The following is a 25,071-nucleotide window of genomic DNA, read 5'->3' on the forward strand; positions in this document are numbered from 1 at the left end:
CTATAAACAGTGACCTTGTCTCTTAAGAGAACAAGCTCCATTGCAGGAAAGACTTAACCATCTTCTTCACTGCTGAGCTCTGTCACCTAACACAGAATACAACACAGCCCCAATAAATATTAAAACTTGTAATAGAAAAAAAATTGAGTTGGCATCCTCATTTTTGTCCTGTTTTTAAAATCCAAGTCATTTTACCTCTCTGTGCCAGTGACCTACATGACCAGAGCACATAAGGTAAGAACATAGAAAAAAAGTTAACAGAGCAAGAAGCATGACACAGAATATGAACATCCTAACCACCACATCTGAGGTTTAATTATAGACAGCCACCCCCGGCTCCGTCCTGCTTACCGCCTTGTGGTTGTAGATTTCACCATTGTAACAGAGCCACAGATAAGGGTATTTCCTCACTCTAATTGGCTGCATTCCAAACAGGGGGTCAACCACAGCCAACCGGTGAAATCCAAAGCAGCAGTTGGTGTATCCATTGACATTCTCGAAGCGAAAGGCATCCGGCCCCCTGTGCGCAATCTTCATAGCACTCAGGCACTGCACAGAAAGGCAGTCATCGCTGCCGAAGAGGGCCCAGATGCCACACATGCTGCAGGAGAGCTGCAGGCACTCTGTGGAGAAAAGCACAGCAGGGTCACAGTCAGGAACCAACTCTTGATTCCAGAGACTTACACAAGTCTCTGCAAAAGTTGGACACAAACCATCTTTATCTACAGCAATTTCCCATTAGGTTGGCAGACAGATGAGGATGACTTAATTTGCTTAAAAATATTAAAAAATACAGATGGCCTTTATGTTCAACCAGATATATAAGCTTAGCACCCAGCCAAAGTCCCTATCTCCTCCACCTTAGGATTTGGTTGCGAGTTACACCCAACAACTTCCAGGTCACATTGTGTCTCTGCAGCCCAAGGTCAATGGCAGGCTTGGCTGGCTCCAAGCTAGGTAGGTAGGGATCCCAACCTCAGCATTCTCCAGTTGAGAATCTCAAAAAACCCCAAGATGTTGGAAGTTCTCCATGTTAGTACAGCCTCTTCCCAAGCCTCTATAATTAATACCTTTGCTTTATCTGTACTCTCTGCAGATCAAATATAAAGGTGATAAGTAACAGCTTATAAGCACTATTATGTAGTATTAATACATCTCCTTAAGCATGTCATGACTTCTAGCTTAACATCTAAGTGATTTCTTTAAATGTGATAAAGAAGAATAATCTGATATCTGACACCTCAACAAGTATTTTGAGTTGACTGAGGATACAGAATATTTGCTATGGCGAGGTGTTGTAGGACATCATCCTACATCATCCTAGCACTAGAGGGGAGGAGTGTAGAAGCAGTGTGGTTCAGGAGTTCAAGGCCATCCTGTGCTACACGAGATCTTGTCTCAACAACAGAAAAGTTCAGTATCAAAATGTCCTCAATGATGAAAATATTCTTGAATATTTTTCTCAAAGTTGCATTGGTTAGTGAAATAGTTGTAATACATAGAGATGAAGCAATATTGGGGAAGGGGCAACTTAGATCCCTGTAGGCCAGGAAGCAAGTAATGCCTACAAATGTATCATTTGAATACTGCTAGCTCAAAATAGTTAAATAGTTTAATAAAGAATCTCTAACTAGCAAATAATACTGTATCTCCTTAAAATGCACATCCGCAACAAACAGCAACATAATCTGGAACAAATACCCTAAAAATACACCTGCTGACATCAGCCACTCTGAATAATCCTTCAAAACATTCCATTTGTATCAAAGCTTTGATGCACTTTGAGCGAAACCAGATAAAAACGATAAAAAATGGTATCAAGCAAAGCAACTTGAAGACAAGTGGTGTGCAGTTCCCTCCACAAAGCTGTTCAAATAGTCTGCCATGGGATTGGCTTGTACATTCAGTAGGAAAACGCAGAGATTTAGGAGGAGTGGCTATTAATACAGTGTTTGATTCAATGCCAATGAAAAGTGGGTTAGCCACACAGCTTTAACCAAGATGTCTCCATCAAATCCCTCCTCTCAGAGTTCAGGGAACCCAGAGGAAGAGAAGACAGAGGTGACAGAGAACAAGAGCCTCTAAAACAACTGGGCAAAGTTCATATTAACTCACAGAGACGGTACAGCAAGCATAGGGAATACACAGGTCTGCACTGTAGCTTTCAGTTTAGTACATTTATGAGACTCCTGAGTGTGTAAACGAGTGGGTCTCCGACTCATGTACCTTCTCTTGGAGCGCTTTTATTTTTCTGTTGGCTTATGCTGTCCAATTTCAATATGGCGGTTTTCGTTTTTATCTTATTATATTTTATTTTATTATGTTTTGTTATCACTTAGAAGCCAGTTCTTTTCTAATGAGACATAGGAAGGGAGTAGATCCAGATGGGAGAGGAGACGTGGAGGAACTGGGAGGAGGAGAGGGAGGGAAACTGAATTCCAATCATATTGTATGAGAAAAGAATCTGTATTTAATAAAGGGGGGAGGAAAAAGAAAAGTGAGCTTGCAATGAGCTTTGAAAATCAGTTGTGATCATCAGAAAAGCATTTACCTGGGTCTTAAGGCTCCTTAATGAATTGTCTGTTATGCAAAACATATGCCATCCACTTGTAAGTGGAAAGAAAAGTTTAAAATACTTTCCCTCTGCAGGAATACGGAAATTCAAACTCTTTTGTGTGTGACTGGAATCGGTGTTCTTGGCAGGGAGAGGTCGTCTACCTGCATGCCTCATTTCCCTCACTGCTGTCTGCTCCTGTGGTTTCCCACATTTCCTGGTTAGCTTCTACAGTAGTGAGGGAATGTGAACCGTATGTGTAATTCTAATAGACATTAACAAGGCAAAAACAGGCACTGAAATAAATCTTAAACGTCCCTTAACACGGCACACCCCAAGCAAAATCATCAATCCAATATAATCAAAATTAATTATATTTTACACTACTCTCCCTAAATCGTTAAAACCAGGCCGGAGGGATAGTTCAGACGTCAAAGGGAAGGGTCACAACCTAAACATCAAGAGTTCGGTTTTCAAAATCATTCAAATCTGATGTATTTCACACTTAATAACGCATCTCAGTTCAGACTAGGCAGTGTTTCTAGAGGTCAGTGCTTGCAAATACGTGTGTCCTGTGGCTCCCCGGCTGGACAGCGCCACTTCGGGTGCATGGAACAGAAATTCTATTCTGATGATCTGCCTAAACTTCACTGGATCTCCTTATTTTGATAACTTAATATTTATCTCAATAATTAACCTGTGGACTTGTGCAAGTCTTACGTCTAATTAATATTATAGAGCTGGCATCAATCAACGAAAAGAGTTAACTGTTAAGAACTGTAGGCCACGGGCCAAGAAAAATAAAACCTGTCCTTGTATTTCAAAGTTACATTAATCTGAAGCCAGGCCTATGAATAGCTACCCATTACTAAGAAAAAGCATGCTAATTGCCTTTTTCTGTACTTGACCGCCCGTCTCCTTAAACAGACCGCTCCTCGGCAGGACTGCCGGTCTCGCAAGTCTGGAGCTGGAGTGGGGGAGGGGCCGGGCAGCTAGGTGAGTGGGGGCTCGGGAAGCCGGATCCAGACAGTCAACCCCAGGGACCCTCGCTCTGGAGCTCGGGCGAGCCTCCGTCCAGGGTGACAACCAGGCCCCAGCACTAGCCTGGGTCGCCCAACTGCTGCCGGTCTTGTGCAGGCTTCCAGCTGGTCCCAGGCAAGGCCCTCGGATTGCTGAAGTTTCCCAGGCTGAGACGTCATACAAGTAAAAAAATTATAACACTTAATGGTGTCCCGACGAAGACCACAGTTGCCTCTCTATCTGGAGCGGCCCAGCCTCCACGAGGCACTTCGCTCTGGGGTGAGCTTTCCGCGCCCCGCTCCTCCGTCCCAGGTGCGCAACAATCGCCCCGCGCCGCCCCGCCCTGGCACCCGCTGCACCGCAGCATCTGTCCGGTGCGGGGCCGGTGTGCTTAGCACCCGCCTGTCGGGGACCTGTGTGCCCGCGCGGACAGAGCATCCTCCGGCCTCCCGAGCGTGCAGAGCGCACCGCGCCGAGCACCGGGGTCCCGCTTACCTGTGCACGAGCGGCCAGAGCCGGAGGTGGCGGAGCGGAGGCGGCGCGGCCACAACAGGAGGGGCGGAGGACCGCTTCTTACCTTATAGCCACCCGGCTTCTGTAACGCGTGCGGGAAGTTTCATCATGTCGCCGGGACCCAACCCGTGCGCAGGGGTGTGGCCCATAGTGCTGACGTGCGACGCCAGGCGGGGCTGAGGCCAAGGCGAAGAGGCACCCTGGGGCCTAGAGCTAGGAGATGTTCTGCCTGCTTCTGTTCTTTTAGGTGCTATGACCCTGTGTGCAGGATAGCCTCAGAGGTCGGGCCCAGTGCCTCATTGGTTACCTCAGGTTACCTACCTGACCTACTCGAACGGCAGTTAGAAGTCTCCGGACTTAGGATGTTTTAGGGAATTCATCATCAGTTGAGTACAGTGCCCATCACTCTTCAATACTCCTTAACAGAGTGTCTGATGCATAGATGTGGATGCAAAAATACTTGATGAAATAACGAGACTGTAATGCAGATAGGAAGGGGACACACACACACACACACACACACACACTTTGATTAAGTGTGTAAGGTGGATTCGTTATGCTCTATTTACAGACAGGGTGAAAATTTCCTTCCTCTGGATATACCCGGTTGACAAGCATGAAATGTGGTTGTGTCCTGGTTGTAACAGTTTTTGACCTTGCTTGTATTTATGACTTCCCTTTTTGGTTCCCCAGCTGAGTGAATACCACTGGGTGGATTCTAAACATAGATAATTCAGTTTGACTCCTTGTTGTATTTAATTTTTGATGTACCACTTTTAGGAAAGGACTTGAATTTCTGTTTGAACTTTACTATGACTTAGGATAGTATTGGTGCATCTTACAACTGTCTTTTATTCATTCTGGTTTTTGCTTATGGGATTTTTTTGTAGTTTTTTTTTCTTTGTTTTGTGGAGTTTGTTGGGTCGTCTATGTATGTATGTATGAAAGCTCTAGTTATGAACCCCTGGATCTTGCATTTTTACAGAAGTCATCTGCCACTGACCTACACCCCCATTCCTAGGTTCTCATCTTTAAAATAAAGAATATAGAAACTAAATGGTGTCTTTCCAGACCTGAAAATCTATGTCCTAAAATATTGAGAAAGCTTTTGTATCCATGGAGAGAAATTCATTTTTTCACCCCTAGAAAGGCAGTCTATATCTTAGAGGGTCAAAATAGCTGCACTATGGGGATGCTTGCACCGGGGACCATTGGAAGAGGAGCATCCACATTCCTACACCCTTCTCTTATTATGGCATACCTGAGGATATGAATGACCCAGAATAGGTGGGTTATCCTGGGGACATTAATACAAGGGCAAAGCCTGCATTAACTACTGTGATTTTTTTTTTATTAAGCATGAAGTTTCCTCTTAGAGATAAATGTTTTCTTTTCCACGTTTTGTTTAAACGTTGCAATGCTGTTCTAAAATTAGATATTTCTCTTATTTATAATCTACACTGGGAGTTTAGGAGGGAGCCTTCCCATTTAAAAGCACTTGAGGGCTGACGAGATGGCTCAGGGTATAAAGGTGTCTGCTGCCAAGCCATGCCTGACAACCTGAGTCCCACGGCACTCAAATGGTGGAGGGCGGATTCTTCTAACTTCTACGCAAGAGCTGTGACACACACACACAAATAACTTTTTAAAAAATGTTTGGCCAGGCACGAGGTAAAGACAGAGAGACCCCTGTGAGTTGAAACAGTTGTTTTTGTTTTGTTTTTCTGTTTGTTGAGACAGGATCTCTCTATGTCAATGGTTCTCAACCTTCCTCATGTTGCTACCTTTTAAAACAATTCCTCTTGCTGTGGTGACCCCCAGAGAGAAAATGATTTTCATTGCTACTTCAAAACAGTAATTTTGCTACTGTTATGCATTGTAGTGTAAATATCTGATATATAAAATATCTGATATGCGACCCATGTGAAAAATCATTCAACCGCCCAGAGGGGTCAAGACCCACAGGTTGAGAAACCACTACTCTGGTTATCTTGGAGCTTGTCATGTAGACCAGGCTTGTTATGGAATAGTTAACTATTGTAAAGATGTGTTACATTTGTTTGTGCTGAATACTATTACTTTAACTGCATAAAGGTGTATTACATTTGTTTAGGCTCCATTTGTTTCATTATGAAAAGATGTGTTGCTGTTTCACCTTGCCTGCCTAAGGCACCTGGTTAGTCTAATAAAAAGCTGAACAGCCAAAAGCTGGACAGAGAAAGGGTTAGGCAGGGCTGACAGGCAGAGAGAAGAAGTATGGAGGAGAATCTAGGCTCTGGAGAGAAGAGAGGAGAGAACGAAGGAGAAAGTGAGGGAGACTCCCAGTGCCAGCCAGGCAGCCTCCAGCCAGCAGACACAAAGTAGGACACACAGAAAGAAGGGCGAAAAGCCCCAAGGTAAAACGTAGATGAAGAGAAACAGGTTAGGTTATAAAAGCTAGCAAGAAACCAGCCTAACCTAGGCCGAGCATTCATAACTATTATTAAGTCTCAGTGTCGTGATTTGGGAGCTAGTTAGTGGCCTAAAAGAAAAGCCAGGTACACAGGCTGGTCTCACAAAGGCTCTTCTGTCTCTGCCTTTCAAATGCTAAGGTTAAAGGAGTGTGTTATGACTCCCTGGGGGCGAAACATGTTTTTTAAAAAGCACTCTTGAGCTGGTACAAATAGTGTCTACAATTCATTGTGCAATATAAAGAAGGATCTGTCTTTGTATCTAAGGCACTGTTATGCAAAGGCTGATTTCTTCACAAAGTGTCCATCAAATTGACACATTAAGTTCAAATAGATCAGTAGACTTTGAACATGTAAGTTCAAAACCTCTTTCAGAGGACTGTAGGTAGTGAGTGGTACAGGCCTGCAGTGCATGGGAGATGGGAGCAGGGAGGTCAAGAGTTCAAGATTATCCTCTTACATAGAGAGTTGAGGCTACACACACAAACAAATATATGCACACACACACATATAGACATATACGCACAAACATACACACATATACATACTATACACACATACACACACAAACACAAATATACATGTACACATAAAAACACACAAAGAGTCCTTTCAGTACCTCAAAAAATAATGTTTTTCAGGCTGACCCCACAAACATGGTAGTGTGCTATTAGTATTACCTTTGATAGAAAAATAAATACTTTACAACACTCTTAAATGAATTTGCAGCTTACTAAACATCAGCAGCAAATGGAGAAACAATAAAATTGTACTGTGAAACTTTCTAAGCTCAGATTTTAGCCAATGCTTGGAAAGCCTCTGGGTTTGTTTTTCGACAAGGAATATTACACTCGTTCAGCCTTGAGAGTATCAATTTTTGTAAGAACCTCTTTCACATTCCTTTAAATACAGATTAAATCTGTTCTTCTCAATGGTTTTTTGAAGGTGGACCCATTTCCTAACTTTCTAATGTATGGTAACTAAGCACACAATCTCAGTGATAGCAATCCTTTGCTAAGGTTAAACTGTGCATAGTAACAAAGGGCTCCTTTGAGATTAATAATGTCTTGAAACAACGGTGCATTGTTCTGCTTTCAACCTGTCTACACTTCTAAGGTGAGCATCTGTTGAAGAACAGCATAGGAGCCCCATTGAACAGGATTAGTTTACCAGCCTGCTCAGTCTCCCCAGTGAAAACATTTTAGTGCAAGGTCAGATGGACTTACCTCTAGGTCAGAAACCGCCCCACCTCAGATCCCCAAAGCTAGACCCCTTTTCTTGGAACTCCAGGAACTGTCCACGGGCCACTAATTTGTTTGATCAGAAGGACTTGGTTGCCTTCTGTGTTGATGAACTGTCAGGAGGCAGCAGATAAAGACGGAAGCAGAAGCAGAGCCTTCAGTTCCGTCCCCTCTGCAATTTGGGCAGGTGTTTATGAGACCTTTTACTTGACACTGAAATGTAGTTTGAAATGGGACTTCTGGTCTTCACGTGAGTCTCTCCTGCTTCGCTTCCAATTTCACATATTCCATTTGGCAAGTTACCACGGGTATATGGATGATTCACAAAGTTCCACATTCAAGGGAGACAACTCTACTGTGATACTCCTTGCTTTGTCAACTCTAGAATGTTTTTGTTTGGCCTTTTACAAAACTAAAGTGGAAATATTAACCCAGACCATGTAGATAATAATTGTAGGATTCTGGTTTCATGTAAGAAGGAACTGCATATTCTTACAAACTTTTGTTTTGTTTTGTTTTGTTTTGTTTTGTTTTTCAAGACAAGGTTTCTCTGTGTAGTTTTGGTGCCTGTACTGGACCAATCTGGCCTTGAACTTGCAGAGATCTGCCTGTCTCTGCCTCCCGAGTGCTGGGATTAAAGGTGTGCGCCACTTCCGCCTGGCCAAACTTTTTTTTTTTTTTTTAATTTAGTCCAAAATAAAAGGAGCCAAGTGCCTTAGTCTGTTGGAGGGGACTGAGGAAGAAGACAACTGGGGGTAGAGGGTGGGGGTGTTGATGTCAAAAGTCACAAATGTGTAGGGAAAGACCACTAACCAGAGTTGGAGTGGTTGGTGCTTTAAGGGGTTAAAGAAGACAGTGCAGTGAACACAGAGAACTACCGGGTGTGGCTCCCAGTGGAGATCAGAGAGCTGGTCACTGTGGGCAGAAATTTCTACGACACTTCCTGCCTTTGAGTGAGAACCTATCTATTGTACAGCACGTCTGTGTTACATCAAACAATTCTTCTTCTCTTTTTGACAGTAAAGACCGGGTGGATGATTAAAGAAGAAAGATTAGCACACCACACTGAGCATCTGGCCGAGTGTTCCAGTTCCAGTATGTTGACCAGAGTGTTCCTAGTATAAAGAGGCTTAGACAACACCAGCATGGGAAGCTGAAAGGGTGTCCCTGAGGACAACAGGAGCCAGTCCATAGACCAGGTGGGCAAAGTTAATGAAATGGAAGAGATGCCCTCTTATTAGAGCAAAACAATAAACAAACAAAGGAAGCAGAGCTCAGAGGGGAGCTGCAGAAAAGGGGACAATCACAAAGCATTTGGGAAGGGGAAAAAAACTCCTTTTTCTCTGAAACAAAAGGGAAGAAGAAAGCATGGTGGTACAGGTAAATCTGGAAGTAGGAGCAAGAGAAAGAGACTGTAAGAGATACCAACTATATAACAAGAGAAACCAACTATATCTATAACAAGAGAAACCAACTGCATCTATAACAAGAGAAACCAACTATATCTATAACAAGAGAAACCAACTATGTCCATAACAAGAGAAACCAACTGCATCTATAACAAGAGAAACCAACTGTACCTATAACAAGAGAAAACAACTGTATCTATAACAAGAGAAACTAACTATATCTATAACAAGAGAAACCAACTATGTCCATAACAAGAGAAACCAACTGCATCTATAACAAGAGAAACCAACTGTACCTATAACAAGAGAAACCAACTGTATCTATAACAAGAGAAACCAGCATTATTTATAACAAGAGAAACCAAACATGTCTATAACAAGAGAAACCAACTGCATCTATAACAAGAGAAACCAACTGTATCTATAACAAGAGAAACCAACTATGTCTATAACAAGAGAGACAAACTATATCTAAACAAGAGAAACCAACTATATTTATAATAAGAGAAACCAACTAAGTCTATAACAAGAGAAACCAACTGCATCTATAACCAGAGAAACCAACTATATCTACTGCTTCAATAATGATAAGTAATATAGAAAAACAATGAGAAAAAGGTCAGGAGGATAGGATTACAAGAACTTTTAGGAGAATTTGTGCTGATAGAAAAAGAAAAAGAAGCCAACAATGATGACAAGACAATGAAAGTCTTTGAAATAATAGACAAGCCAGATGTGGTCATGACAGCAGCACTCGGAAGGTGGAATCAGAAGGCTCAGTTCAAGACCATCTGCAGCTATATACTCAGATTGAGGGCTACATGAGACCCAGAAAGAAAACGGGGTGGGAGTGGGGAAGAAAGGAAAGAGGGAGGGACTAGGAAGGGGAGGGGACCAAAAGAGACAATGCTAAAGAGAATTGGATGAGGGAGAAAAGACGATGGTCCAGTGAAGAAGGCAAGGATGTGTGTCCTGGGACAGTTAAGACAGACATTCACAGCCCTTTCTTGTGCAGTAGGCTAAGAGCTGGAGTCGGGCCACAGAGATGAATAGATCTGGCTTTGGTCAAGCATGTTGCTGGGAAAAAAATAAAAAAACAACTGACCCAGAGAAAGCATGAAAGTATGCTTCAGCAAGAGGGGCACACTTGGTGGAGTCTGTATCTGCTCAAAACTATTCACGATCCCTCCCAAGGGGAGGATTACACTGTTTCCAGCCTGTTGCATTCCATCTGCAACTGACAATGCCATGTGCACAGAAGTGACAGGTGTCGCTATGAGCAGCCCTGGGGCTCCCTGTCTTCTCCCCTTTCTTCGGACTGTGTTTCAGATAGAAGCTCTGCTAAGCCAGGGCCCAGGCTGACAATGATGTGGAAAGAGGCCACAGTTCGCCCCTCACCACGCAGCTTGGGTGAATAGTGAGGCCTTTCTCACTCTACGTACCCCAAGATTCGGGAGTTCTTTGTAAGAGTGGTGTAAATTAGCCTATCCTGAATACTAGAGGCTGAATACAACTGTTGGGAAGGGAAGAAGGAAAGCCAGAGTGAGAACATAGCAGAGGCTGAGGAGGCAAGTCTGGATGTTATGAAAGCATAGACGTCAGAGCAACAGATGGCGTTGGTGTTTCCATGAGAGACGAAGATATACGTTTACACAATCACATAAAACAAGGTATGGAGGCTCTCTCAGCCCAGGGCCTGGAACACAATAGTAAAACAGATCTTCTCAAAGCTAAGTCCCCGGAACATTTCCAAGCTGTACCCTGTCCGGTCAAGATGTTTATAGATACTGCATTAGGAGTTAGCAGCCTGAAATAAAATGTCCCCAGAAAAGTCAAGGTCATATGGTGAGCCCTGCAACCTAATGATGTCTACCCTCATCTGTCTCAAATCCTCCACCTTCCCTAGTTTACTCACCTCAGACACACCGGTCCTACTGCTGTTCTCAGACACAATAGGGGTGAAAGTTCACTTGTGGCTAGAGAGCAGGCCAACGCTCCTTTTTGTCTGGTGGAAGTTATGATTAGCATTGTTAGAACTGAAAATGGGGGTTTAGTTTCTTCACTGACCTCCCAAATCATTTTGTGCATGCAGTATGCCAGGATTGGACTTCATGATGCAAGGAAACACAGGAAACAAGGTGTACGCTTCATATAGATAAGAATAAAGAAGTGCTATAGAGAACAGTGTGGGGAAAATAACACAATGAAATTCTGTCATGGAGAAATACCATCCCATGAAAAAGCTAATTGGATTTCAGCATTGGGCAAAATGCTAAAAATATCACCCCAGGATAGTAAGCCAGAGTCTATATTGCTGGAATGTAACAGACTCAGATAATACCCCACCAAAGGCTGGCAGCTGTGGACACCCAAACTGTAGCATCTCAGTCAGCACTGCTCTCAACAGTGGTTTGCTGGATTCCAGACTTCAGTAGAACCTAACACCAACTAAAGATTCATTTTACTCTTACCCCAATTTTGGCCACCATAATAGGAAACAGCATAGTACTTCAAAGTAAGATTTTGTTTGTTTGTTTTTGTTTTATTTTGTTTTGTTTCTCTGTCTCGAGACAGGGTTTCTCTGTGTGACAATCGTGGCTGACCAGACTGGCCTCAAATTCACAGAGATGTGCCTGCCTCTGCTTCCCGAGTGCTGGGATTAAAGGTGTGTACTACCACCACCCAATCAAAGTAAGATTTGTAACACGATTGTGGAGACAGGTGTTCAGGGGAGAAACCAGTACAAATGACACTCATGGCTGGTCCCAGCATTCAGGAGGCAGAGGCAGGTGAATTTCTGTGAGTTCAAGGCCAGCCTTGGCTCCAGAGTGAGTTCTAGGAAAGGCTCCAAAGCTACACAGGGAAACCCTGTCTAAAAACCAAAAAACCAAAAAACAAATGACACTCACTGCTGCATTCATACCGCAGAAAGCTAAGAGCAAATAGTATTCAGTATTCCTTATGGAGACTGCCTGTTTGGCTTAGGAGGGCCTTCAATAGACTGGCAGCTGGTGAAGGCCACACTTACACTATCCAGAGCTACTGTGTAGTGTGGGCATTTGGGGTCATTTTTTCCAAGCAATTATTCTTACTTACTGCTAAGCATCCAAAACCTGCTTGGAAGCTGAACTCACAGGTAAGGCAGGGATAGCCTCATCCTCCAGAAATCCATCACATTGAACAGGTCCCCCTCATCAGGTCCCAGGCACAGGCAAGATAATACAACTTTCAAAATTCAAAGAGACCTGGATAAATGGAATGAGTCAATGTGGGTGGTGAGGTAAGACATGAAAGAACCCTACCACAGAGCTATTGGAGGAGACAGTTTGGAGGCTCTGTGAGGGGAGGAGAGGAGAGACAGCAAGGCCCAGAGCTGCTTGATGAACCACATCAGCAGAGCGGGTGGGTGCTGCACTGAAATGCTAGAGACATGGTCCCCAGTTCATCATCTGTGGGTCTCATGAAGCATGCACCACATGCTTTCAGGACAGGTCTGGTAGGTGCCACATACCCCAGTGACAGATGCCTCCTCTACACGATTCAGGCAGGGGAGTTGTGCCTTTCCTTGATCTAGTGTGTGAACTTACCTTCTCTGATGAGGTTTGATATACCCACATGTTCATGTGTTCCTCACTGAGCTTGATAAGTTTGTAGGTGGTAATGTTATATTTATTAAATAAGTAACTTCAGTATGCATCATCATTCATGTGGGACAGATGGTGAGTATTTACTTGCATAAATAAGACATAGATTTACTCTCTCCCAGGGAACACAGCTGCCACACCAGGCTGAGACTCAGCCCATTTGTCCTTTGTGACCCTGCCAACCACAGAGCCTCTCTCTACTAGGGACTACAGCTGCCACACTAGGCTAGAACACAGATCAGAGCATCCTCAAACCTCATTAGAGAAGCTGCTTACTACAGTGGTTCTCAATCTGTGGGCCACGACCCCTCGGAAGGGTCAAACAACCTTTTCACAGAGGTCGCACATCAGATACTCTGCATCTCAGATATTTGCATTATGATTCATAACAATAGCAAAATTACAGTTATGAAGTAGCAATAAAATAACTTTATTGCTGGGGTCACCACAACAGAGGAACTGTATTAAAGGGTTGCAGCCTCAGGAAGGTTGAGAGCCACTGTAGCAGATGGTAATTAACAAAGAGACCCACAATTGGACAATGTGCAGAGAGTGACTTTGGAGCACTCAGCCCTGAATGAGATGTCTTTATCAAGCCCTTTCCCTCAAGGCTCAGAGATCTATGTGGAAGAGGAGGCAGAAACACTGTAGGAGTCAGAGGTGGTGGATGACTGCAAGAAAATAGCGTCCTCCAGACACAACAGGACTGATACACATGAGAGTTCAGAGAGATTGTGACAGCACACAGAAGACCTGCACAGGTTCAATCCTGACAAAATCCCAGCTCTGAGAAGGGGACGTGGACACAAAGTCCCACCCCTAATCAAGAAGTTAATTGCAGTTGATGCATGCTGGGAATGGGAAAAATCAGTTTTCCTCAGTGGAGTGACACTGGGCCTATCAACCACACTCCACAGCAGGCCCCACGTCCAGAAGTAGTTGTCCAACACAAAACAGACTCCTTTCTTGTGTTTGTGTGAGAGCTCTTCTGTTTTGGTATTTTTTTTTTTTGTCTCATTAATTTTCTTTCTTTTTTCAGTTTTAATTTTCTTTTCTTTTTTTGTTTTGATTTTGTTGTTTTCTTTTTGAGAAAGAAAGGAGTTAAATTGGTAGGGAGGTAGGGGGATCTGGGAGGAGTTAGGGGAGGGTAAAGAATATCTTATATGAAAAAAATTTTTTTAAAAGACATAGATTCATTCTACCTCAGAATTTGTACTCAGAAATAAAGGCCATTGCAATTTTGTAAAATGGAGTCACTTAGAGCAAGACCCAACCCTAAAGCTACTATTTCATACTGCATAGAGTATATTAGAGCAGGCCATCACCTGATCCTCCACTGTGGATACACAGGAACACAACTGCTTCCAGCAAATCTTTGCTGCCCGGGGAAGAGTGGTCAATAAAGTGTGGATTAAGTGTTGAGCATATCCCTACCTTCTGGCTAGCATTTTGCCCTCTGCCTCTTAGTGCTCATCCTGCCTGATTCCATATCTCAGGTTCAGATGAACTTTCAGCTATTGTGAAATGTTAAGCTCAGAAAGTCTCCTGTAGTCTTTTGGGAGGACAGTAAGAAACATAAACTGAGTCTTTGTCTTCGGTACTGATACAGAGTTTCTAAAATCCTGGGAACTTCCTGGCTGGCTGAGGGGAGCATCTCTGTCCTTCAAGTCCTTTGTCACTGCATCTGAGTTTATGCTTATGAAGAGACTGGGAGGACTGGTGGCCACCACAGGAACCAGCCTTGTGATAAAGGGTGGGAACTCCCTCCCACTTCCCCTCACGCCCGGCTTCCTGGGAGGAATAGGACCTGTTGATTTAGTTAATCAACAGTGGGCAGTGATTTAATCTATCATGCCTATGTAATGAAACTTCCATACAATCCACAAAGAATGGCATCCAGAGGTGTGTAGGCTCATGAACACACCAGGGAGCCGGCGGATGGCACACACACACACACACACACACACACACACACACACACACACTCAGAGGGCAAGAAATTGCCACACTTCCCCACATCAGGCCCCATGCTGTTTTTCCATTTGGTACTTCCTGAGTTGGTTCCTTTATAACAATGTAGTGATCCTAACTAAAGTGCCTTCCTGAGGTCTGTGGGTCATTCTAAAAGGTTACTGGACAGAGAGGATCTTCTCTCCATAAAGAGAAGTAACACTTGAACTTGGAATCTGAATCGAGAATGCAGTCTTGTGGGAGTTAGCCCTTAACTTGTGGGGTCTGATGTTAACTCCAGGTTAAACAACAACAAAAACAGGTTTAAATTAAATTAAATCATAGGATGCCAGTCATGACCAAATAGTTGAAGAATTGGTTTGTGGGGAAAAACAAACAAACAAACCAAAACAAAAACCAATCATGTTTAACTTCAGAAGTGTTGGGACTATAAGCAGTTCTGAGAGAAAAACTCCTGGCATGGCCCCAGCTGGAACAGACAACCCACAATACATAACCTTGAAGCTGCATGATCCCCCTCAGACTCTCAGTCCCCGCACTGACAAGCATAACTGAAAATAAGCAGGTTTCCTGGGAGGTTTGGAAGGAAAGGGAAGGTTAGCAACTTAGTAGAGAAGCTGGAACACACGAAAAGGTTCAAGGCGTGCTCCTTGCTCTGCTGACCACCTTGACACGTGGCCATGAGATGCGGGTCTCAGACTGGAGAAGGGAGGTCTTCTGGACCCTACGCAGCCTCATCTACCCTTTCAGACCTGGAGAGGTGTACAGAACATGCTCATTGATTCCCAGATGTGTCTCAATGAGCTAAGAATAAAAACGATAAGAAAATACTTGCTAGTTTGAAAAAGTGACTTTCTTGGAGTCTGGTTTGATCTCTTGCAGGGGTGGTTTTTAGTTTCACATGGTATCTGAAGACACAATGCCTTACAAAAGCACATCAATTGTGCATCACTGTGAATATAATAATTAACAAATATGAACTATAAAGTAAGAAATGTGAATTTTATGTCACCTATATATTGACATTTGTGTTTATATCAATATGTATGTATTTATTTATAAATATATATATATATATATATACATAGAAATAAATATGTATATAAGCAAATGTTGGGGTTGTTGAGTAATTCAGGACCTTGTGAATACAAAGTATTTGCTCTACCATTGAGCTTCATCCCAAGTCTGAAAAAGAGCAAAAGGCAAAGGGGAGCTTCGGAGTCACGAATAAGGAAATATCCCAACATGATCCCAAAGCAACCTATGGATTCACTTCATCTGGTTCTACCATAGCACCAGGCATGGCCCAGCATGCTGCCATGCCCTGATAGAGAGTGGAGATATAAGTTTAAAGGGTGACAAATCCATCTGTTTACCAGAGTGCTGTGAGGTGTGGAGAGTCGAAGAGAAGTGCAGAGTCATGTGGACAACATGCATGACTCTGTCCAGAGCTGTCCTCAGCTTTCCTGCTCACATCTCCCTACAAGGTCCACTGTTCTCATTCTCTTCTATTTGTCTGGAATTGGAATGCCCCTTCCAAACGGGTTTGGTGCTGAGACAAAAGAGAGCTCATTTTTCACTAGGGATGACTTCATCTCTGGCTATTAGGATGTTGCCTGTCTTGCTATTAAAATATGAGTTGGGGATATAACTCAGTGGCAGAGCACTTTCTGGGCATGTAGGTTCATCCCCAGCACCATGGTTAATCAGTCAGCAAGCAATCAGCGAGAAATGATGTGCTTCTGCATTTTGTTAAGAATTCCTTTAGGGATGCCATCGTTCATTGTTACTGCCTTCCCCTCCATTTTATTTTTCCCTCGCCTTTATCAGTCAACCCAACTTTTTAGAACAGTCTAAGCCCTACCAAGCAGACTTACTGTGTGTGAACTTTTGTTGAATTACTTTGCATTGAATTGGAATGGAATAAGTCATCTGATGAAGTTTTTCATAGTCTGCAGAAAAACGACTACTTCCTTACACTTGATGCCCCAGCCTTATAATATTGGTACAAGGGGCATGTTAGCAATATCAGAGGTTAGAGACTATATCAGTGAGGTTTATTTAATACCTTATTAAGAAGAATCCTTTTTCAAGCTTTATCTAAATTCCTCTTGGAAGCCAACAAAAAGACCACAGCTATCTTTTCTTATTTCAGTTGGGCTATTAAGAAAGAATTGACTGTGTGCTTGTTTGAGGTCTTGGTGTCTGTATGGTGGCATTGTCCTCCATGCACTTTGTCATTCTTATATTACATAGTTTATTTTATAAAATTAATACACTCTAGCCCCAGGTCTATAGCCAAAGAAGTGTCTGGCTAAAAATATCAGTTAAAAAAGAAATTTTACATGAACATAGTCTAGTTGATATAGTTATGAGTAAGCATGTCTTTTTCCTGTGACAAGCTGAACAGATTCACATGACAATAGTTATTTTTTACTTATGAACTGAGAAAAATTAAGATACTCATTTTGTAATTTGATAAATTTATTTAAAATTTAAAGACTTGAAAATCCTTCAGCTTCTACACACACCTTAAAATGTATTTCTTACATGTGTTCATGACTGCTCTCACAGAAAGATGAAGAAGGCTATTTACACATCTATGATCTAAGGAGAATGTAAATGCTTAAAAGAGTTTTTATTGATCTGTCTAGGCTGTCCCCTGAGGTCCCTGTCTTGTGTTTAACCTGAGTTGGAGATATGTTTGATAGAACAGAATAAGTTTAAGACGATTTTGTAGCCAGATCTCAGATCAAATCCTAGTTCCCCCAAACTGTGACTTGAGCAAAGCATGTGACTTTGAACCTCATGTGAACTGGATTCTAATAATGACCTTTCGAGATTTCTGAAAGAATTAGTAAGATACATACATAGTCCCTGACACAAAACAGTTGATCCAAAAGTGGTATATTTTGACAATCTTCAACACGTTTAGAAAGTGAAAAACAATAGTCCTGAAAGTTGAGAGTTAGGAAGGATTTAAAGGCCAAGTTCAGAATGCTAATATTCTAGAGTAAAGAAAAAAAAAGGTCATCAACCATGAAAGAGAAAACTGCCAGGAACCGTTGAGCTGGAAACAATGAACAAAGTGTTATAACAGCTCAGAGTAGGCCAATACCATCAGTATATGGAATAAGGAACTTTTTATCATTGGACTGGAAAGTGAGGAACTCATTGCAGACAAAACAATTTGTAGAGAACTACTCTATGGCTAGTTTGTAGCTTCATAGATGACATCTACGCTTGACCTTATGTCATGTTGTGACCTGCCATTGGTTTTAATCTCTGATGGAGATGTTATATAAAGACTACCATAGCCTGTCTCTGAAACAGTTTGCCTTTGTCTCAAATCAACCTTCAATACATTTTCAGAATGACTAAAGGAGTAGGATGATTGTGCTCTAGCAAGTGAATAAAACTATACTGTTGAAAACACTATCATGGGCTTTCTTTGGCACATGGCAGAATGTGGTCTAAGGCTAGTTTTCAATAGACTATCTGGCTCATGACTTTTCAGCAAACACAATTTTCTATTAAGAACTAGCCAAGAGGGGCTTGAGAGATGTCTCAGTGGTGAAGAGCAAATCCAGAGGACCCAGTTTGATTTTTACCACCAACATGGCAGCTTACAACTGTCTGTAATTCCAGTTCCAGGGGAGCTGACACTGTCTTCTGGCCTCTGTGGGCCCTGCACACACATGGTGAATAGACAAAAAAATACATATACAAGTAAAAGATTATTGAGAGTCACTGGTAACAAAAGTCCATGGAGGATACAGTAGTGACAACTAGAGTTCAGAAGGTCTACCTATCAGAACTAAGGGTTCTGTTAGAGGAAACCATCATGCAAGGTGTTGTAGAATTACTGCCTTTTGAATGAAGTGGCTGTCTATTGTAAACTTCTTGTGCAATAACAGCTATGATTCTCCCCATTTACCATGCATCTCTATGTTACCTGTACATGTAATCTCATGATTACATCTCAGTCTTATGGGCACACGTAATTGTGGATAGTCTAGAAGATAGTTTCTTATTTAACTGTACAATTTTTATGAATAGAAATGTATTAAAATACGCTTCATACTAGATCTATTTTTCCATGTGGACTGTAGACACTTAGAGGTCTTGTTCTCCAACCTTAGCCACTGACAAGGTAAATATTGGCCAGACATAGTGTCTTCATAGAACTTTCACAGAGCGGAATTGTAGGTGCCTGGCCTTGTTAGATCAAAACCCTTCAGAAGAATTAAAGTGAACCAGAAGTGATAGTGAAGGTGTCTGGCCTTGGTATATCTTAGTCCTTCAAGAGATCAATAGCACCTATGTTACCCTAAACTTTCTCCACTAGCACCCCCCACTCTGATTCAAATAACAACACTTTGTATTTATTTCTACACCACTTTTTAATGCAAGATTTTAGGCTCAGTAGACTAATTATATATAGGTCCTGAGATTCAGGTGACTAGCAGAAAAAGGCTGTTAACTGACCAAGCATATCTGGATATTATTAATCACATAAAATAGTACACCTATTCTCTGCCGTTCCCTTAAATCTCTCATTGGTTTAATTTTTCCCTTATAACCTTTGTACTTATCTTTTAAAGAGATAGTCAGAACTTTTTACAACCTACAGTTGTTGTCAATCACCAATTAAGCTGACCAAGTCTTTGCCAAGTGTGACTCTTATCAGAATACTTAAGCCTGAGAGTTTACTCTGTAGTTTTTACTACAAGTTGTTAATGAATGGATGGATATATATATATATATATATATATATATATATATATATATATATACATACATACATACTTGGGGTAACAAGGAAGGGGAGAAGATGGAAAGGACCGAGATAGATACCAGAGAACAGTAAGAAGAGAATGGATTGTGAAGAACAAAGAGGAGGACAAAGATGGAAAGAACTAGGTAGAACAGCAGAGGGACTGGGAGGAGCTAAGTATGAGAACAGAAAAGAAACTGTGCAGTTAGAATTGACTTAGAAGAATAAAGTGAATGGACTAAAGAACTCAGTGTGCTTGGATTCATTGAACATCCCTCAGCTTAGAATCCTCAGCCATTTGTAGCACCTGTTCTGGACCCTGATAGAAATCCCCTCAAGGCAGGCACTTGCAGGGAATTTGTTAAAAGATAAAAGTAAATTTAAAAGAACTAATCAAGAACACATCGATAGGGTGATCCTCGGCCCTTGAATGGTGTATATTCTCTCATTCTTATCTATGGTACAGTTTAATAAGCAACAAAGTCCTCTTAAAAATTATGAGTCTGAATATTTCTTTACACAATGGTTTGGTTGTGAAACAAGACCTTGAGAATAACAGTGTGAGCTCCAGGGCAGGGGCTATGTGAGCTCTGGACTCTGGGATGCCGGATTTCGGTTCATCTTTAAACTCCTATCTGCTCCTCAGGGAATATAACATTTTACAACTGCCATAAATATGCTTGATCCCTCGGCTGGTTTCTGTCTAGAAAAGGGGGAGTTAAAAACAGAAACTGTCTGTCCAATTAGCCCTCCTAATTCTTGTCTCTTTCCATATTACCCCTTAGGAATGACTTTTTAAAAAATATTTATTATGTATATAGTATTCTGCTGCATGTGTCCTTGAAGACCAGAAGAGGGCACTAGATCTCATTATGGGTGGTTGTAAGACACCATGTGGTTGCTGAGAATTGAACTCAGGACCTCTGGAAGAGCAGTCAGTGCTTTTAATCACTGAGCCATCTCTCCAGGTCCTAGGAATGACTTTTGATGATATATTCCACCATCTTTTCTGGAACTTTGCTCTGCTCTCCCCTCCATCTGGACTACTCTGCCCTCAGGTCTTGACATGGCTAGTTCCTACATATCATGAGCTTATCACTCATGTCATGATCACTAAGAAGACCATAACTAATTCAGAATGAAGCCTTCCTCTTGAAATTAAGAGCACTACATACTACTCATCTCCAACAGGGGCTGGGTCATCTTTTAGGGAGCTATATGGGTCACTCTTACAGTAGACCAGATAAGTCTATAATAGCCATTCTGTCCATTATATTGCTGAGTACATGTTATAAGAGAGTGACTTTAGAAATACCCTGAAATACATTTCATCTTAGTCAGCACCTAAAAACACACTACTGTTGTTTATCAGAGATTATCATTCACTCTACAAGCAATATGACAAGAAGAAACTTGTCAAATTTTGCCATAACTCTGTGAACCCATGGCCACTGGGTTAGAAAACACTGAATTGGATTCCCAACTTCTGTTGGACCCCCAAACACAGGGCTGCATCATGACTTTCATGGGCCCTACTTTTCCTACACTAACATTTTGATATGCAGCCAAACATATTAATATTATACATTAAAACATTTTCTTTGACCTAAACATTCATTTGCTTTTTCCCCTTTCTTTCTGGTTGTTAATTAAAACGAGAACATGTTCACTGTGTATCTTTGCACCATGTAGTGGAGAAGTCAACTGTGCCCAAATCTATCTTTCAAGACAGTGTATACACATGATTAGTTGTTATACACTTAATGGTCATCTCTTTGCTCTTATCTTCAACCTAGGATTTAGAAAGACTTCCTTTTCAGTATTTTAAAGTCAGGTTTCCTTGGAAAAACAGGACACTTGCTCTTTAATTCTTCACCCAATCTTTTGACTCTTGCCATTTCTGGAATGTACCAAGTGTTCCTAAAGTAAAATGCAGTGAGATAAAAATAGGGTTGAAAGTTCAAGAAAAGAAATTCTTTCTTTTTTCTTTCTTTTTCTTTCTTTCTTTCTTTTTAAACAAGGTTTTCTCTGTGTAGCCCTGGCTGTCCTGGACTTCACACTATAGACCAGGCTGGCCTTGAACTCAGAGGTCCACCTGTTTCTACCTCCTGAGTGCTAGGATTAAAGACATGAGCCACCACTCCCCAGCCAAGAAATTCTCATGCTCAGGTACATATACAGGTATTATATTGCCACATTATGGGTTCTGTCAGTTTAGACCAGTTACTACTTTGTCTCTTGGTACATTAACAGAGAAATTATTTCCCACTTCATCGCCATATGTATTTAACTTCAAGGGGAAAGGTCAAAAGTCAGTTGAAGCAATGGGAAGAGTTGGGGGCAGGAGACCACTGAAGAGGAAGAAAATGAGGATGCCACTAGCTATTGCGAAAGTTCTACAGGACATGATACCAACTGGATAAGATGGTAAGGAAAGGAAGGAAAGGAGCCTGCAGTGATCCTCCCTGGACCTGTTAGTAGTTAACAGCCTTTCAGCTCCATGCGCATCAAAAACTGTCCGGTGGAATTGAACCTGTACCCTTTGAGTTTTCTCAGGCAGCTGGCATGATGCTAGGCTCTGTTGGGAAAGGAAACAAGAGGGAAGGGCTTTGTTTCCTGGTGCCAGTGTGCTCAGTGTCTTTTCCAGTGCCTGCCCCATCACATTGGACTTTTCCCCAGTCACCCCCAAGATCCCACTTCAGATGGTTTTGTAGCAAAATACTTCTCTAGTGAGATGTAGCCCTGCAAACAGCCACTAAGGGACTTTCTCTCTTTTATGCAACATTATCTGTGACTTTTCAAAAGCACATGTTTCCTAACTCCAGCCACTGTGATGGTTACTTAAATATAATACAGGGTTAAAATAAAGACACCTGCACCTTTTAAATCTCCCCAGAAGACACACGCACAGTGCTGGCATGCATTTGACACTACAGGGTATAGATTTAAAAAACAGTTGTATGGCTGGATTAATCTAGGTTAAATCCAAGTTGGAAATCAATTTTATTACTGGTGACTTTGAATTATGGTAAAGGTCTTCAGCAAACTGTAGTAGTAATATTTAGTCAAATTTAATAAAATTTAAAGGATTAAGTTGAATGAAGACAAGTGAGGTGATTAGCCTTGTTGCTGGTGTTTGTAATAGTGACCTTGCTAAATACCATCAGTGTGACTATTACATTTGTCTTTTGCATCTGCTTTACTTTCTAAACTTTTCCTTAGCTCTATCTGGTATATTGTACATTTACATCTTTATAGTTCTCCTCTCTACAAGGTAAACACGAAGGATTTAGGAAACTTGCAGATGTTCTCTAGGGTTAGGAGCAACACAGGTGCTCACAACTGGAACTGAGTAAGTAAATGATGTGGGTCTAAGCCATGAATCATGCTTAGGGAGTAAAATCCGTTGTGCTGAGGGAACAAGTGAGCAAAGTTGAAAACAAGCTTAATTGGAAAAGCAGACCGAAGATGAGCAACAGCTCACCTCCAGAAGTCAAAGGACCACTTTTGGAAACTGCTCCTTGCCCCTCTACCTTTTTTGTGGCAGGGTCTCTCTTGTTCTTGCTATTGTGATGCGGGGTTAGCTAGCTAGCCCTTGAGTTTCCTGGTGATTCTCCTGTCCCTGCCTCCCATCTCACCATACAGGATACAGATCTGGCTTTCTACATTCCAGAGCAGGTCCTGGGCCCAGGAGTAGTGGCCAACACACACACAAAAATCATGGATTTATGTTTGTTTGTTTGTTTGTTTGTTTGTTTGTTTGTTTGTTTTATTAGGCATTTTTTGTCTTATTGGGTTTTTGTTTGTTTGTTTGTTTCGATTTTCATTTTTGTGGAGGGTTTTTTTTTTGAGAGAGAGAGAGAGAGAGAGAGAGAGAGAGAGAGAGAGAGAGAGAGAGAGAGAGAACATGAAGTTGGGTGGGTAGGGGGATGGGGAGGATATGGGGGGAACTAGAGGAGGGAAAAAACATGATCAAAACATATTGGATGAAAAACAATCTAGAGGGAAAAAAAGTCTCCAAGGAATATGAACAAGACAGAAGGTGTTGGCCCAGGAGAAGGAGCTGATCTCTGAGAAGGTGACCTCCTTGTTAAGAGCAGAGGCAAAGTAGAATGGGGTACATTCAGGGAAGGTGACCTCCTCATTAAGAGCAGAGGCAAGGTAGAATGGGATACATTCAGGGGAGCCTAGAGAAAAGTGAGAAAAGTTGGAAGACTTTCCACTTCCCCTGAGAAGTCTGCTGAGAGTGTCAATTTGAAGAGACAAGGGTGGAAGGCATGGGTGGCCTGTGGGAAAGGAGCTGATTGGGACAAGTAAAGGGGAGGACAAACAATTACTGAGGTCACACGGAGGCTGGAAACCATTTACTTCTAATAGTATAATCAATAAAGAGAGAAAATTCTTGGCAGCCAGGACCAGAAGTGAGACTGCACACAGCTTATTAGTGCAGATTTATTTGTTACAGACTGGGACAAAGTGTAAGTACAAAAGGCAAGAAAATAGATGCTGTGAAAGAATTATTTTCACACTGCGGCTTGGGCTTGGTACTGAGAGGCATGGGAACCAATGTTTTGACAGAATAAGAAAACATGGACTAGTGGGGAAAGTATATTGTTTAATAGAAAATACTGGAACAAAAGACAATGGTAGAAATGTCAGTGATAATATTGAATGTTTTAATAAAGCACACACTAAGGTCAAATCTCAGTGACTCAAAATTTTTCTCCAAATTGGTCTTCTGTATAATGGGACAGTTCTTCAAGCCACTGTCCCCAGACAGTTGTGGGTCAGGAAGTTCACAGATATCACTTGTCCTGAATTGAAAGACCCTGGTATCCAGGGATTTAGTCATTTCTAAGGCTTGTTAAATGTTGCCCATCTAAACTTTGCTTTTGATAATAATCTCCATCCTAAGATAATCCCCATGGGAGCCCATGCATCTGTCCACATCTGCCCTCCAAAAGAAGAGAGGGTTATACACTTCCACCACACCCAACAGGGGTTTAGATCTTTCAACAGGATACAACGTATGTGATCTCTGACATTGCACCTTCTATCCAGGAGACTGGAAGCATTGTTAGTTGACATTGCTATTGAGCTCTGGAAGTCATATCAGAAATCTAACAAGTGCTGTTGGCTTGACTCAGGCAGAGATCAGACACTAGCTCATCAAATGTCAGCATTGTCTACTGCAGCAAAATACTTGAAACATCTACTTAATATAGAAGAAAGGTTTGTTTAGCTCACCATTCTAGAGGTTCAAGGGACTGCTACCTGCCATTGCTCAGTTGTGGCCAAAGCCTTCCTGACTGTAGTTCATTATGGTATAGACATGTGTGTGTGTGTGTGTGTGTGTGTGTGTGTGAGAGAGAGAGAGAGAGAGAGAGAGAGAGAGAGAGAGAGAGAGAGAGAGAGAGAAAAAGAGAGAGAGAGAGAGAGAGCTTAAATTGTTAAATAAGAAGTCAGAGAAAGAGAGACAGAGAGAGAGACAG

At 42.0% G+C, this 25,071-nt stretch overlaps 1 protein-coding gene across 4 annotated transcripts in view; it reads right to left on the reverse strand.

Annotated features, from left to right (window-relative positions):
• Asns (asparagine synthetase (glutamine-hydrolyzing)) overlaps nt 1–25,071 on the reverse strand; it is a 78,072-nt gene that overhangs the window by 15,037 nt on the left and 37,964 nt on the right. Inside the window, exons 1-2 of one of the 4 annotated variants that reach the window (XM_052720941.1) lie at nt 4,409–4,430; nt 352–623 (exon numbers count right to left, since the gene is read on the reverse strand). In XM_052720941.1, the coding sequence (XP_052576901.1) occupies nt 352–600 (249 nt within the window). In that variant the 5' untranslated portion in view covers nt 601–623; nt 4,409–4,430. Of the gene's footprint in view, nt 1–351; nt 624–4,069; nt 4,217–4,408; nt 4,431–25,071 lie in introns of those variants that run through there. The other 3 variants (XM_052720939.1, XM_052720940.1, XM_052720938.1) reach the window with 3 other exon arrangements.

Source organism: Peromyscus californicus, unplaced genomic scaffold (genome assembly GCF_007827085.1).
Source record: "Peromyscus californicus insignis strain IS unplaced genomic scaffold, ASM782708v3 Scaffold_6__1_contigs__length_162567912, whole genome shotgun sequence".
Lineage (NCBI taxonomy): Eukaryota > Metazoa > Chordata > Mammalia > Rodentia > Cricetidae > Peromyscus > Peromyscus californicus.